The 13,865-nt window shown below is 54.1% G+C and overlaps 2 protein-coding genes across 7 annotated transcripts in view; both read left to right on the top strand.

Annotated features, from left to right (window-relative positions):
* The window catches only part of LOC140905753 (uncharacterized), a 172,666-nt gene that overhangs the window by 103,088 nt on the left and 55,713 nt on the right, over positions 1-13,865 (top strand). The window lies entirely within an intron of this gene.
* LOC144930268 (uncharacterized) lies at positions 2,065-3,978 on the top strand. The gene has a single exon (XM_078851916.1). The coding sequence runs from the start codon at positions 2,065-2,067 to the stop codon at positions 3,364-3,366; it is 1,302 nt and encodes a 433-aa protein (XP_078708042.1). The 3' UTR covers positions 3,367-3,978.

Genomic DNA, 13,865 nt, shown 5'->3' with positions numbered 1-13,865 from the left:
TGGCCTGCAGCTCCTGATCTCACACAGCCTCTGGCCCCCCCGAGCCAGGGCCCTGCTGCCCTCCGGCAGACCTGGCCTCCCTTTGCCGTGGGTTACGGAGCCCCGGGCGGGCTGGAGGTTGTGCTGCTGGTTACCGGCGCCCAGTAAGGAGCCGGCAGGTTTCTAACAGGGGCCTTTCGGGGAAGCCGCTCTGCCCCCATTTGTTTGTGAGCATTTCAGGCCATAAATACAAAATGGAACAGGGGATCGCTTTATCCTCCCCTGAGCTTAGGGAACTGCCTTTCTGTTCCTCTCCATCTGCCCCCATCTCCTGGCCCCACCTGCCCCCCACCGCCATATTTACATCCCTATCCCATATTCCCCTGCACTCTGCTGTCTCCCTCTTGCCCCCATCTCCCACCAAACTCCCCATTTCCTGCCCAGTTTCCAGACATGGAGCACAGGGCCCTGAGGGCAGCCTGGCTTCAGTCCCACTGGGAACACGGGCAGAGAGAGGCCATCTTTATTCGGGCCAGCCTCCCGGGCACCTGCTGTAAAGAACCATCTTGACTGAGTCAGCCTGTGGCTCGCGCCCCGTGGGAATCATGGGAGACAGACATTCTGAGCAAGGCGAGACCTGTGCAAGGTTGATGCCAACGACCACGAGAGCCTTAAAAATCAAATAAACTGTTCAACAGCCGCATAGCAACACTGAGCAGCCATGTTGGAAGGAGAATCCTGAAACCAAGTGAAATTGCAGGGGAGAGGGGTGTGACAAAGTGGGAATTTTGGTAATATTTTTTATGATTCCTTTGTGTGCCTCAGTTTACCTCTGAGCTTTGCATTGCTGTGCATGGAGTGTAAAGTGTTAAATAGCTGCGCTTGAGGCAGAGCAGGGGACATGAGGTGTGTGTGTCACCCCAATGGCGAGCAGCCAAGAGGAAGGAGGTTTTCCCCACCTCTCTGCAAGGAAGCAGAGCCAAGGCCCCTGTCATAAATATAAAGGGAAGGGTAAACACCTTTAAAATCCCTTCTGGCCAGAGGATAAACCCTTTCATCTGTAGAGGCTTAAGAAGCTAGGATAACCTCGCTGGCACCTGACCACAATGACCAATGAGGAGACAAGATACTTTCAAAAGCTACTTTCAAAAGCGGGAGGGAGAAAACAAAGCTCTCTTTGTCTGTGTGATGCTTTTGCCAGGGACAGAACAGGAATGGAGTCTTAGAACTTAGTAAGTAATCTAGCTAGATATGCGTTAGGTTATGATTTCTTTAAATGGCTGAGAAAATAAGCTGTGCTGAATGGAATGGATATTGCTGTCTGTGTGTCTTTTTGTAACTCAAGGTTTTGCCTAGAGGGATTCTCTATGTTTTGAAACTAATTACCCTGTAAGGTATTCACCATCCTGATTTTACAGAGGTGATTCTTTTTTACTGTTTCTTCTATTAAAATTCTTCTTTTCAAGAACTGAATGCTTTTTTCATTGTTCTTAAGATCCAAGGGTTTGGGTCTGTGGTCACCTTTGCAAATTGGTGAGGATTTTTACCAAACCTGCCCCAGGAAGTGGGGTGCAAGGGTTGGGAGGATTTTAGGGGGAAAGACATTTCCAAACAACGCTTTCCTAATAAAATAAACCCGGATAAACATTTGGTGGCAGTGGAAGTCCAAGGGCAAAGGGTAAAATAGTTTTTACCTGGGGGAAGTTTTAACCTAAGCTGGTAAAAGTAAGCTTAGGAGGTTTTCATGTAGGTCCCCACATCTGTACCCTAGAGCTCAGAGTGGGGAAGGAACCTTGACAGCCCCAGATGGAGAACAAAGGGGAGATGGGTTCATAGCTGACCTTTGGGGAGATACATGCATACGTGGGACTAGGGACACAGGGGCAGAGACAGGGAAAGAGCCAAGATGGCTTCGACGGCAGCATGACTCAGGAGAGCTCTGGCCAGTCTGAATCCATCTTAACCCCTGTCTCTCTGCTACCTAAGAATTCCAGAATGGGTGGGGACAGTGACCAATAAATTCTTACCGTGTTTGAAAAGGCTGGGGAAGAGCCAGAGGATGTGAAATCGAACAGGGCTTTGCTGATGAGAGGCTTAGAGGCTGCTTCCCCAGGCTTGCTCAGGACAGAACCCAGCATTAATCACTGGAAAGTGAAACACGCCCAGGGAAACATCACAGCGCTCCAGAGACCCACAGTGACTGTGGAGGGGCCGCAGACAACCCCTGAGCCCAAGGGAAAGGTGCCAACGGCCCCGACAAGCAACCCCAGCCAGAAATCCCTTTCGGCCTCTGACCGCAGGGGGGCTGTGGCCGCCAGCACCGAGCCGGTGAAACGCCCGCGAGCCCACGCTGCCGAGCGGCCGTTCACGTGCACCGAGTGCGGAAAGAGCTTCCAGCACCGGGGAAACCTCATCACTCACCTGCGGGTGCACACGGGCGAGAAGCCCTTCACCTGCACCGAGTGCGGCAAGAGCTTCAGCCAGAAGGGCGACCTGATGCGGCACCAGCGCATCCACACGGGCGAGAAGCCCTTCGAATGCAACGTGTGTGGGAAGAGCTTCTGCTCCAAGCAGACCTTCATCCTGCACCAGCGCATCCACACCGGGGAGAAGCCCTTCTCCTGCACCGAGTGCGGCAAGTGCTTCAACCGCAAGGCCAACTTCATCACCCACCAGAAGATCCACCGCGGGGAGCGCCCCTTCGTCTGCGCCGAGTGCGGCAAGGGCTTCTGCGCCAAGAAGACCTTCATCCTGCACCAGAAGATCCACATCGGGGACCGGCCCTTTGGCTGCTCCGAGTGCGGCAAGAGCTTCAGCCGCAACGGGGATCTGACCCGGCACCAGCGCATCCACACTGGGGAGCGGCCCTTCGCCTGCGCCGACTGCGGCAAGTGCTTCAGCCACAACGGGGAGCTGATCAAGCACCAGCGCATCCACACCGGGGAGAAGCCCTTCACCTGCACCGAGTGCGGCAAGAGCTTCAACCGCAAGGACACCCTTATCACCCACCAGCGCATCCACACCGGGGAGCGCCCCTTCGTCTGCGCCGAGTGCGGCAAGACCTTCAACCTGAAGACCACGCTGATGAAGCACAAGCGGATCCACACGGGGGAGCGGCCCTTCACCTGCGTGGAGTGTGGCAAGAGCTTCAAGTACAAGGGCAACCTGCGGACCCACCACCTCACCCACACGGTGGAGCGGGTCTACCCCTGCACCGAGTGCGGGAAGATCTTCAGCCACAAGAAGGAGCTGACGGTGCACCAGGCCGTCCACACGGAGGAGAGACTCTTGTCCTGCTACGGAGACGGGGAGTCGTTCAACCCCTTCCTCCAGATGCACCCGCTTCTGCTGTCTGTGCCCCAAGCCAAATGCCTCTGGAAGCCTTAACGCAGTGTACATAAGGAGGGAGTTAGAGACATGCTACGTCCCCTGAGCAGGAGCAGAGGAGGAGCAATGCTGTAATTTAGGATTTGGACATGCCGTGGTGCTGATGAAATAACAGGCTCCCTGGCACAAGGAGCTCCCAGGCTGAAGGCCTGCGCTGACGAACCAACCGTGCATCCCTAAGGAAAACACAACTGCACATTCCCTGCACAACGCAGCTCGAATTCCAATGAAAACAAGGGCCCGAGTCTTGCCCTGAAGGATGCCAACACTGTAGTACTAATCCCATTTGCTGGGTTGGACGTAACCCCCAGAGGTGCTAGAGAACGTCTGGCAGGAGGGACGGGAGATTTCTGGGAAGGGATCTGGCTTATGGAGCAGCGCTTGGAGGGCGTTGGGAATGACATGGCCCGGGTTGACCGATGTGGGGTCTTCATCTTACTACTGAAAGGAGCGGAGGGTGCTAGCAGGACTCTCCTGCCCGTTCCTGTGTGGAGCAAACACGGGAGCGTCGTGCTCATTGGGATAGTTCTGGCGAAGACCAGTGGTTTCTCAGGGCGGGGGGTGCTGTGCTGTGTGGTGTTGTTAGGTCAGGCCCAGTGGGTACTGGGGGGCGGGCGAAACTTTGCTACTGCGCTGTAGTTATGGCTTATGCCAGCAGCTCCTCAGTGGAGCTACTGGACAGACCTGACGGACAGCGCCTGTTCCAGCCGGGCCGGTGACAGTCTGGGAAATGAAAGAAAACCTCAGTCGAGTGTGGACTTGAGGACTCCAGGTGCAATGCCCTGGAGCAATAATTACTGTAGTGCTCTTTCCTCTCTGTTCTCTTACTGACTATTTACCCACCAGGAGTGTGCGCCGGGCTTCACAACTGCGTACGGCCTGATCCCTGACCTGAGAAGTGACCATCTCACTGAGACCACCTAGAGGTCTGACAGAGATTCACAGAGTCCTAGGGCTGGGAGGGACCTCAGGAGGTCGTCTAGTCCCGTCCCCTGCACTCCCAGCAGGACTAAGTATTATCTAGACCATCCCTGGCAGGTGTTTGTCCAACCTGCTCTTAAAACCCTCCAGTGACAGAGACTGGTTAGAGCTGGAAAAGACCGATTGGTCATTTTGCCCATTCCTAGCCAATGCAGGGTCGGGCTCTACTCTGTATTTTCTAGGAATATGTCCAGCCTGTTAACCCTCTCCAGCGATGGGTCGCCCCTCGCTCCCTTGTGAGGTCCGTGCACAGTCTAATAGACACTGACTACTTCTCATCTTGTGTGAAAGGGACTTGGGTTTAGTTGCTAGTTTGTAGTTAGGCAAAGGGTCATTTTAACGTTAAAATTTGTCGTTCTCCGTGTGGATAGCCTAGAATCCTAGTTGTTAGATTTGGAAAAGAACTAATAAGTCTTCTAATAAACTCTAGTACTTCTCCCTGGCACTGCACGCCTGTTCCCTCCAGTGCTTGGTCCGTCTAACTGTACGTGTCCCAAACTCTGGGGTGTCACCTCTCTGGGGGGGTGGTTCCACAGCCTGAAACGTCTCCCCCTTAGGAAGTTTTTTTCTGACATTCAGCTTTAATCCTTGATTTCGTCCAGTCATCCCCACCTTGAATTCCTGTAAAATTCTCTCTCCCGTGCCCGCCCCCCCGTGTTTCCCACGGATTGTTATCGGGTCCCGTCAGGTCACTGCTCAGTGAAGCTGGACCTACTTGTCTCTTTTGCTCATTCCTCACCAGTCAATCCCTTGTGCCCCCAGATCACATTGTGGCTGTTCTCTGAACGGGCCATCGGTATTTTTCCAGCTCTCCTGAGGAGCCCTGAACAGCATGCCGTCTCCAGTGGGGTTATCCCAAGGCAGAGAGATGGGGGCTGTCACCCCTTTGCTCCGTTACACAAAGCCTCTGTGTATTGGCCTTTTCAGGTGCCAGGATGGACTGGAAGCTCCTGTCTAATCTGCTGCTGTCCACTGTCTTCCCCCAGGTCCCGATCAGTGTTTCCTGCTTCCTGGATTCTTTCCTTCCCACTGACTCTCTGCAGGGCAGATGCTGCTTCCCTAATAACATGCTCTTACTGCCTCTGCTAGGTGATTCGTGAAGAAATGGCATAAATCAGGAGCTCCCAGTAACACAGCCGTGGCACCCGCTGAGCACCTGCTCCCAGCTCCGTCCCGTGGCCTGTTGTTATTACTCTTGGCTAACACGTCTGCAGCCAGCGTTCAGTCCGTGGGATGGTCTCTGCTGACGCTGGGTCAGCCGGGACAGTACGTTTTGATGAGATGCTCTGTCAAGTGCTTTACTCACAACCAAGTGCGTCTTATCTCGCGCTTTCCCTCCACCCGCTAACTGTCCGAACAAGCAATCCGGGCACTGCCTTCTGCTGCTCCCTGCCCCAGGCACCTTCTGGGGGCGGGAACGAAGACACCCTGGCTCTCCCTGCTCCGGCCTGTGCTGTGCTGTGCTTTTCCCACCGTGGCCGAGAGGGGCTCGGGGCTGGAGTGCTTGAGAAAACGGAGCGTCCGTGGGGTTGGTCTGCCAGGTTCCGGATGAAGAACTGACCGAGAACCACAGCGAGTAGGAGGGGATGGGATGTGGAGACAGAGTCCCCTGTTGGGTCCACTCTTCCCCCACCCCCAAACCCAAATCCCTCTGTTGTTAAAGGAGCCCGGGGGGCAGGCGCTATGCGAACATTTCACGATCCAGCCATTTCACATCAACTTGTGATTTACAGACACCGCGTGAAGGGCGTTGGTTTGGGCCAAGTGAGTGACTGGGGGAAAATGGCAGCCAAAGGGACTGGCCGGAGTCAGGGTGGAATGATTGGTGCGTTGGTCCAGGAGACCAAAATCCCCCATGGGGGAAAGGAGAACAAGGGGGATTTCTATAGGGCTGAAGTGGTGTCTAGGCCTGGTCTGGCTCTGTATCGGGTTGTGCTCACCACCCACGGTGCCTCCTACCGGTTGCTATGGGAATTCGCTCTGTCCAGCAGGGCACCCTCCTCTTGTAGTGTCTCACTCCCGTCACTGCTTCTCCACCGTCTCCGCTGTCTGGGACTCCCGAACTGTGGCGTCCTCTTCAGGGCACGGCCCTCCGGCTGTGCCCCAACTCCGTTGTCTCCCCGCTTCCAGGGAGCCCGCAGTCCTTTGCCCAGCTTCTCGCCGCAATGGACTAGAGCGCCTAGTCCAGCCCCTTGCTCAGGGGCAAACTGCAGTCCTTTGGCCGGCCACTTCCCTCAGCGGCCAGTGGGGCAAAAGGGGGCGCCCAGGCCTGCCCACTACTCTGGGCCCCAACCCACGGACCCTCTCGCTGGCAGCTGCTCATGGCCTCTCCTTCCCCTCTGCCGCTACCTGCTTTCCCTGGGCCACTTCTCCATAGCCCCAGCACCTACTCGGCCCCTGTGTCAAGGACGCGGTCTGGGAGCCAGCCGGGCTGGAGCTCCACTTGCTCCCCCGACCCTGCCCAGCACGGCTCTGTCGCACGCACTTCTCTCTACGGGCAGCCAGGCCCTCTCCCTCAAGCTCCAGGAGAGACTGAGCTCCTCGCTGCCCTGCAGCCCTTCTTATAGGACCCAGCCTGGCCCTGATTGGCTGCTTCTAAGCCTTCCTCTGGTTGGCTGGGTTCTGCACAGCCACTCCAAGGGCTGCTATTAACCCTTTGCCAGCCAGTGAGGGGCTGCTGCCCCGTCACAGGCTCCTCTGCACAGGGTGAATTTCAGCCCTCACTAAATCATATTTTCAGGACCCTTCTTTTCTAGCGGGTGCTGAGAGCCGGGGTCCAATAGTTAAACTCTCTGAAATAATTTGCTAGGAAGCAGCTTGTTCCCATCTCCCTTGTGAAAGGAATTTCCTCTGGTCCCAGCTCAGGGTACCCCACAAATGCCTTCAAAGTTATTCACCCAGCTAAACTGAGGACGAGTTAGCAAGGGGTGAAACTCCTCTTTGCAGATGCTGCCACCGCTAAAGGAGTTTTGGCTGCTAGAATCTCATCTGTGACTCAGAGTCTGAAGAGAGGTTGGATGACGATAAACCAGGCAGGAGCTGTGGGTCTGGACCTGCCAGATTTATAAAGGGAGTGGCTGGTTCTTTACTAATATGGTTATTTTGTTGCCTATTGACTCATTTATTTGTAACTTCCTTTTGGGCTGTTTGGACAGAATTCTTCACTGACGTCTTCTGCATGACCTTGCTAGCGATAGATAGCAAATTAATCGGTGTGTGTGGTGTATATTCTGCAAATGTATTTGTATGTAAAATTACTCTTATGCCATTGGTTATTGGGCTCCAATCCTGGGCTTTCTGGTGTCAAATGGGAAAATTCCCCTTGGGGTCAGGACAGGGCCCACTGATGGTATTTATAATTCTTATGCAAAAATCTTCCCCTCTGACGATTCTTATTGTGACAATAGGGTCACTGTGCTGAGAGGTTGTGTAGCCTAGAACAGTGGTTCTCAAACTTATTTGATTGGGCAGATCATTTATGAAGATATGGAACAAAACCGGCCCCAGGACTGACCCTTGGGGCACTCCACTTGATACCGGCTGCCAACTAGACATGGAGCCATTGATCACTACCCGTTGAGCCCGACAATCTAGCCAGCTTTCTATCCACCTTATAGTCCATTCCTCCAGCCCATACTTCTTTAACTTGCTGGCAAGAATACTGTGGGAGACCGCGTCAAAAGCTTTGCTAAAGTCAAGGAATAACACGTCCACTGCTTTCCCTTCATCCACAGAACCAGTTATCTCGTCATAGAAGGCAATTAGATTAGTCAGGCATGACTTGCCCTTGGTGAATCCATGCTGACTGTTCCTGATCACTTTCCTCTCCTTTAAGTGCTTCAGAATTGATTCCTTGAGGACCTGCTCCATGATTTTTCCGGAGACTGAGGTGAGGCTGACTGGCCTGTAGTTCCCAGGATCATCCTTCTTCCCTTTTTTAAAGATGGGCACTACATTAGCCTTTTTCCAGTCATCTGGGACGTCCCCCGTTCGCCACGAGTTTTCAAAGATAATGGCCAATGGCTCTGCAATCACAGCCGCCAATTCCTTCAGCACTCTCGGATGCAACGCATCCCCCCCCATGGACTTGTGCACGTCCAGCTTTTCTAAATAGTCCCTAACCACCTCTTTCTCCACAGAGGGCTGGCCATCTCTTCCCCATGCTGTGATGCCCAGCGCAGCAGTCTGGGAGCTGACCTTGTTCGTGAAGACAGAGGTTATCGTCAGTCTCTCACAATGCCGTCTTTCCTCTCTAGCTCACTAGGAAACTTTTTTCCCTCCCTTCCTCTCCGGTGTGGGGCGGCTACAGTGACCCTGCTGCCGCGCCCTGCAGGCTGGCTTGCTGGGCTCCTGCTCCAGCTGGGCAGGATGTGGCGCCCACCAGCTCTGCTCTCGGCCCCCAGGAGCGTAGAAGGCTCACACGCAAGTCCCTCCACCGGTGCCCGGTGAGCTCCCAAGAGCAGTCTAAGGTTTTGAGCCTAATCAAGGCTCCCCCATGAGAGCTGCGCTCCCCGGGGACAAGGCAGATGGCAAGGCCTGTGAGCGCTGGGGATAAAGCGTCTCAGCGGCGGGGACCCGGCTGTGGCACACGCTCAGAGAGGAGCCCCGGAGAATCCCGAGTCTGACCAGCTTCAGCTAACGCTGTAAAATCTTCTCCTTCAGAAAGCCCCTTGCACTGTAAGACCAGCACTCACAGCACTGGCCCCGCATGCTGCCCCCAGCCCCCAGCCAGAAAAGGAAATTAATAAAATCTAACATCCCCGCCCAGAGGTTTTACCCCAAAAAGGGAGAAATGTCGGAGACGCCATGAAACCCACCAGGGACTTTGCTATTGATCGTGTGTGGAAGGTGCTCAGATACAGCGGGGATGGGCAGCAGCATAGAACCATGACATCAATACACAGAGTAATGCTCGCAACCTCCGGCCCTGTTTTATGCTCCTGTGGCTTTAAAAATTAAAAATATTTTAAAAGGCGGCTTGTGAATGTTCCAATTTCAGGCACATGATGGCGCTGCCCCTCCCAGCTGCCTTCTCGCAGCACAGCACTCATAAGGGAGGGGACTACAGAGGTCCTGGTTTGGGCCCCGCTCAGACAGGAGGTCTGTGAGCGTCAGTCCCTGTAAAAAGAAAAGGAGGACTTGTGGCACCTTAGAGACTAACCAATTTATTAGAGCATAAGCTTTCGTGAGCTACAGCTCACTTCCTCAGATGCATATATATATATATGCTCACGAAAGCTTATGCTCTAATAAATTGGTTAGTCTCTAAGGTGCCACAAGTCCTCCTTTTCTTTTTGCGAATACAGACTAACACGGCTGTTACTCTGAGTCCCTGTAAAGACAGCATGTGACGGAGCAGGAGACAGCATCAGCCCAGAAGCAAGACCGGTGGAGGGAGAAGGAAAAGCAGGGAAGAGGGAGATCTCTCTCTAAGATACACGCCGAATCCACTGGAGTTGCACTGACAAGGCTTCCCCTGGCTGGCAACGCCCCTTGCAAGGGGTGTTTCTCACTGCAGAGGGGTCCCCAGGCGAAACCTAGTGCAGGCTCAACCTGCGTTAATTTGGGGTGGATTTCCCACGGTGAGCCCAGTGGCCAATGTGGATCCTGAAGGCTCCGCACATGCGCTAGGCCAGCCTCTTGCCTCGGTAAGAGCATTAGATCATCTAGTCTGACCTTCTGCATGGCACAGGCCAGTTACCCCTGTGCTGAGCCCAATAACTTGCTTTGGCTGAAGCGTTTTCCAGAAAGGCTCCAGTCTGGATGTGAAGACATCAGGAGATGGAGAATTCACTCCCTAGGAGTTTGTTCCAATGGCTAATCACCCTCACTGTTAAATTTCTCATTTGAATTTGTCTGGCTTCAGCTTCCAGCCATTGGTTCTTGCTGGGACTTTCTCCATTAGATTAAAGAGCTCTTTACTACCGGTATTTGCTCTCTAGGAAGGAATTTACACACTATAATCAAGTCACCTCTCAATCTCCTTTCTGATAAACTAAACAGATTGCATTCTTTACATCTCTCCCTGAAAGCCATTTTCTCCAGCCCTCGGGTCCTTTTGGTGGCTTTTTGCTGCACCCTCTCCAACGAATGTCAGTGTTAAATATCAATCAATTAATCAATACCAGGATTGAAAACATGAACCTGTCCTACGACAGCTCATGGACTAGCTCCTCGAGCCCAGAGGCTGCTGCAGACTCATTAACCGCCACTGGCCTGTGGACTGCGCGCTGACCATCGGGGGAGAAGGGGGGAGAGACTTCTCTTTCGGTTGACAGACTCTGAGGAAGGCAGAAAGTAGGGGAGACATTTCAGGGATGCGGGGCCTGTGCAGTGACTGGGAATGCACTGAACAGTGGCTGCTGAGCAGCCTTCGAGCAGGCTAGGCTAGGGACGGGCCAAGAACATCTTGTTCATAAATCTGCAGCCTGTCATCCCAGTCAAAGGGAGGTGGAAACAGTGTCAGAGGCTCCATGCAGACCTCCCTGGGGCTCCAGGGGAACTGGTGCTGTGTTGGGGATGGGTTTCCTCCCCTCTTCCCCCATCCCTAGAATTCACCCTGGTAGGACACCTCACAGAAAGGGGTTTCCAGGCTGGTCCCATGCTGGTTTGTTGGCAGTGTCTGTACTGGTCAGCAGATCTCTGGGTGGTGCTGCAGCACTGTTGTGTCTGGGGCTGCCCTCCAGTGGTTCCAGTCACACCGAGAGGCTAGGAGTCCCCTGGGGGTGATGGGTCATCGTGTGCCATCACCAAGGATTGCCAGCGTCCTACGAGGTTCTGTCCCATCCCCCCTGCTGCTCCGTGTGCAGGCGAGACCTCCTGGCAAGATCATTTCCAAGCATGGGGCAGAGCATCACTCCCCTGCTGATCCATAATTGTCTCTTTCTTGTCCCGTGGACCCTGCGTGTTTGGTCTGTTTGTTGGAAGAGGCTGGATGCTGCTGCTGGAGCCACCTCTTGCTCAGCCCTAGGAGGTCAGAAGTCTCACTCCGCGGCTGGGTAGAGTCCATTGCTGGAAGGCTGCTCGCTTCCCTCCTGTCCCTGGTTATTAAGGGGATTCACCGGGGGCAGCGAGCCTGGTGACGAACAGCGATGTCTCTTCCAGCCTTGCCCACACAAAACAGGAGGGGGAGGTGGTGCCGTGCCTTTTTTTGCCTTTGAGCCCAGTGGTTCGAGCACTCCCTGGGATGTGGGAGATGCGTGTTTAATTCCCCACTCTGACTGAGCGGGAGAAGTCCTACAGAGCCCCCCGGTGAGAGACCGTGCACACACTGACCAGCCAAGAGTTGTGGGTAGACTGTGGGCGGGCACCTGTTCGATTCTGTCATCTGTCTGTGGGATTCCAATTATACTTCAATAGACGGGATAGGATTATGCGTGGAAGGGAGTGTTCAATTACTGTGGCGAGGTTAATGACCTACATGACTATTTCCTTGACTTTACGTCTTCATTCCAGTCTTTTGCTGAAAAACTGTGTTAATTTCTTTTTGCAACAAATTGGTCTTTGACTCCTTTAAAGCATAAGAATTTGTAATGCCCTAAAGGTCATAGAGCTGGATATTCGTTCAGGGCCTGATTCAAAGCCCAGCTGAGTCCACTGAAATCTTCTCGCTGACTTCAACAGGCTTTGCCTCCGGCTCCTATTCACCTGACCACTCAGTGGAGAAATAGCACCTGGAGTATCCAGTGCAGTTCTGTAGGCCAACGTCTTTCTGCAGGAAGAAGCAGCAGCCATGAGCTAAGAAGCAGGGAGTCACGTCCCATCTAAACTGCACCAAAACAATATGATATCGGGTTGTTAAGACACATTTCTGCCCTAATCGCACCAACAGCGACCACACAGACAAATCTTAAGATGTGCAAAGGGAACTTCGCAAGGTAACCCTCTGTCTGGCAACACCGCTTACCAGCACTTTCGGTTGAAAAGATGCCATCGATTACTTTTGTCTGTGCTTCCATTTGCTTCCCTATCGTTATCACTGTCTGGTCTTTCATCTGTTTGTGTCAAAATTTAAATCAACTCCGGTGGTGGGGTCTGATTGGCTAAAAAATTGTTTCATAGTGGGCTAGGTTGGGTGAAAAATACAGTTTTGTAATGCATTAGTTTAAAATGACTGGTTACTGTAGAGCTAAGTTTTAACTATATAAACTGGGGTCCAAAAGGAAGTTCTTTGGGAACCAACTCCAGGACCCAGCCCCGAGATCAGAGCTGCCAGACCTCAAAACCCTGCCAACCACACCGTGCGGAAGCTGGAGTCCCCCAGATGACCTGATCCCGACTGGCCAGCAGGAAGATTCTGTCTTCTTGGGAGTGGGGAGCACTGTAGGCTTAGCGTGTGCTGTCTGGTTTTGGTGATTGTTAATAGAGGCTCAGGATATTACTGTATAAGGCTCTTTCACTGGGGAAAGGCCCTGCAGATCCTCAAAAGATGATGCCCTGAGCCCTAGGAAAATTAAATTATGTAAATTAACCAGGTGACATCCTGAGCCCAGGGCTGGCCTTAGGGAAAATGGCACCCTGGGAGAACTTGTATTTTGGCAACCCCCACAACAGCCCTGGCCCCCCAGGCTTCTCACCCCCATCACCTCCGGGCCCCACTGACTCCTCCCATTGCTAAATTTGCATTGAAAGATGCGCCAGAGCTCAGCCCTGGCACAAATGAAGCACTGGCTGGGCGGCCGGATCCCGGAGGGTGCTGGCCGGGTGCCCCGCTCCGAGGGCAATGTCACCGCCCGCGGCAGCGCAGAAGTCAGGGTGGCCTGGTGTCTGGTGTGTTGCCTTCCTTACTGCTGCGACTGTGGCTTGTGTAAGGTGACCAGACAGCAAATATGAAAAATCGGGACAGGGGTGGGGGGTAATAGGAGCCTATATGAGAAAAAGCCCCGAATATTGGGACTGTCCCTATGAAATCGGTCACCCTGGTCTTGTGGTGCCTGGCACTAGGCCTGCGGTTCAAGGCAGACTTGGTGTTGTCATACGGGGGCTGCATGTTGCCACAGGAGTGAGTGTGTGTGTCTGTGTGTGTGCTGGGGGGAGTGTGCATTAGAGGCCGTGCACTGTCTCTTTAAGCAGAGCACTCACTAGTCTCACTAGCCGCCAGCAGCTCCCACTCCTGCCCCAGAGGCAGCCGCACAAACCCTTCAGCGGAGGCAGGGAACCCGGGCAGGGGGATGGGGCACCCTGACATCAGGAGGCTCCCGGGAGCAGCTTGGCCGGGGGGGCTCCAGGGGGAGAGGGGGCAAGGAAAGGGCAGGGGCAGCGGGTTGCAGATGGCTGCCAAGTGGGTGGAGGGAGGGACAGGACACCCCTGCTCCGGAAACCCCCACTCAGCAAGGTGCGCCCCGGGTGGTCGCCCAGCCCGCCGACCCCTAGGGCCAACCCTGCCTCAGCCCGAGGAGCTGGGTGAGGGCAGGTGCCTTTGGCCCCGAGCCCGAGCAATCGGGTCAGGACGGGGGGTTAAGTGAAGCGGGTGAGGCCCGGAGGCCAGGGAAGGGGAAAGGCGGGTGCCTGGGGTGTGC

This window comes from Lepidochelys kempii, chromosome 2 (genome assembly GCF_965140285.1).
Source record: "Lepidochelys kempii isolate rLepKem1 chromosome 2, rLepKem1.hap1, whole genome shotgun sequence".
Taxonomy (NCBI): Eukaryota; Metazoa; Chordata; order Testudines; family Cheloniidae; genus Lepidochelys; species Lepidochelys kempii.
The sequence above is the reverse complement of the archived record's forward strand: the minus strand, read 5'-3'. Positions and strand labels throughout refer to the sequence as shown.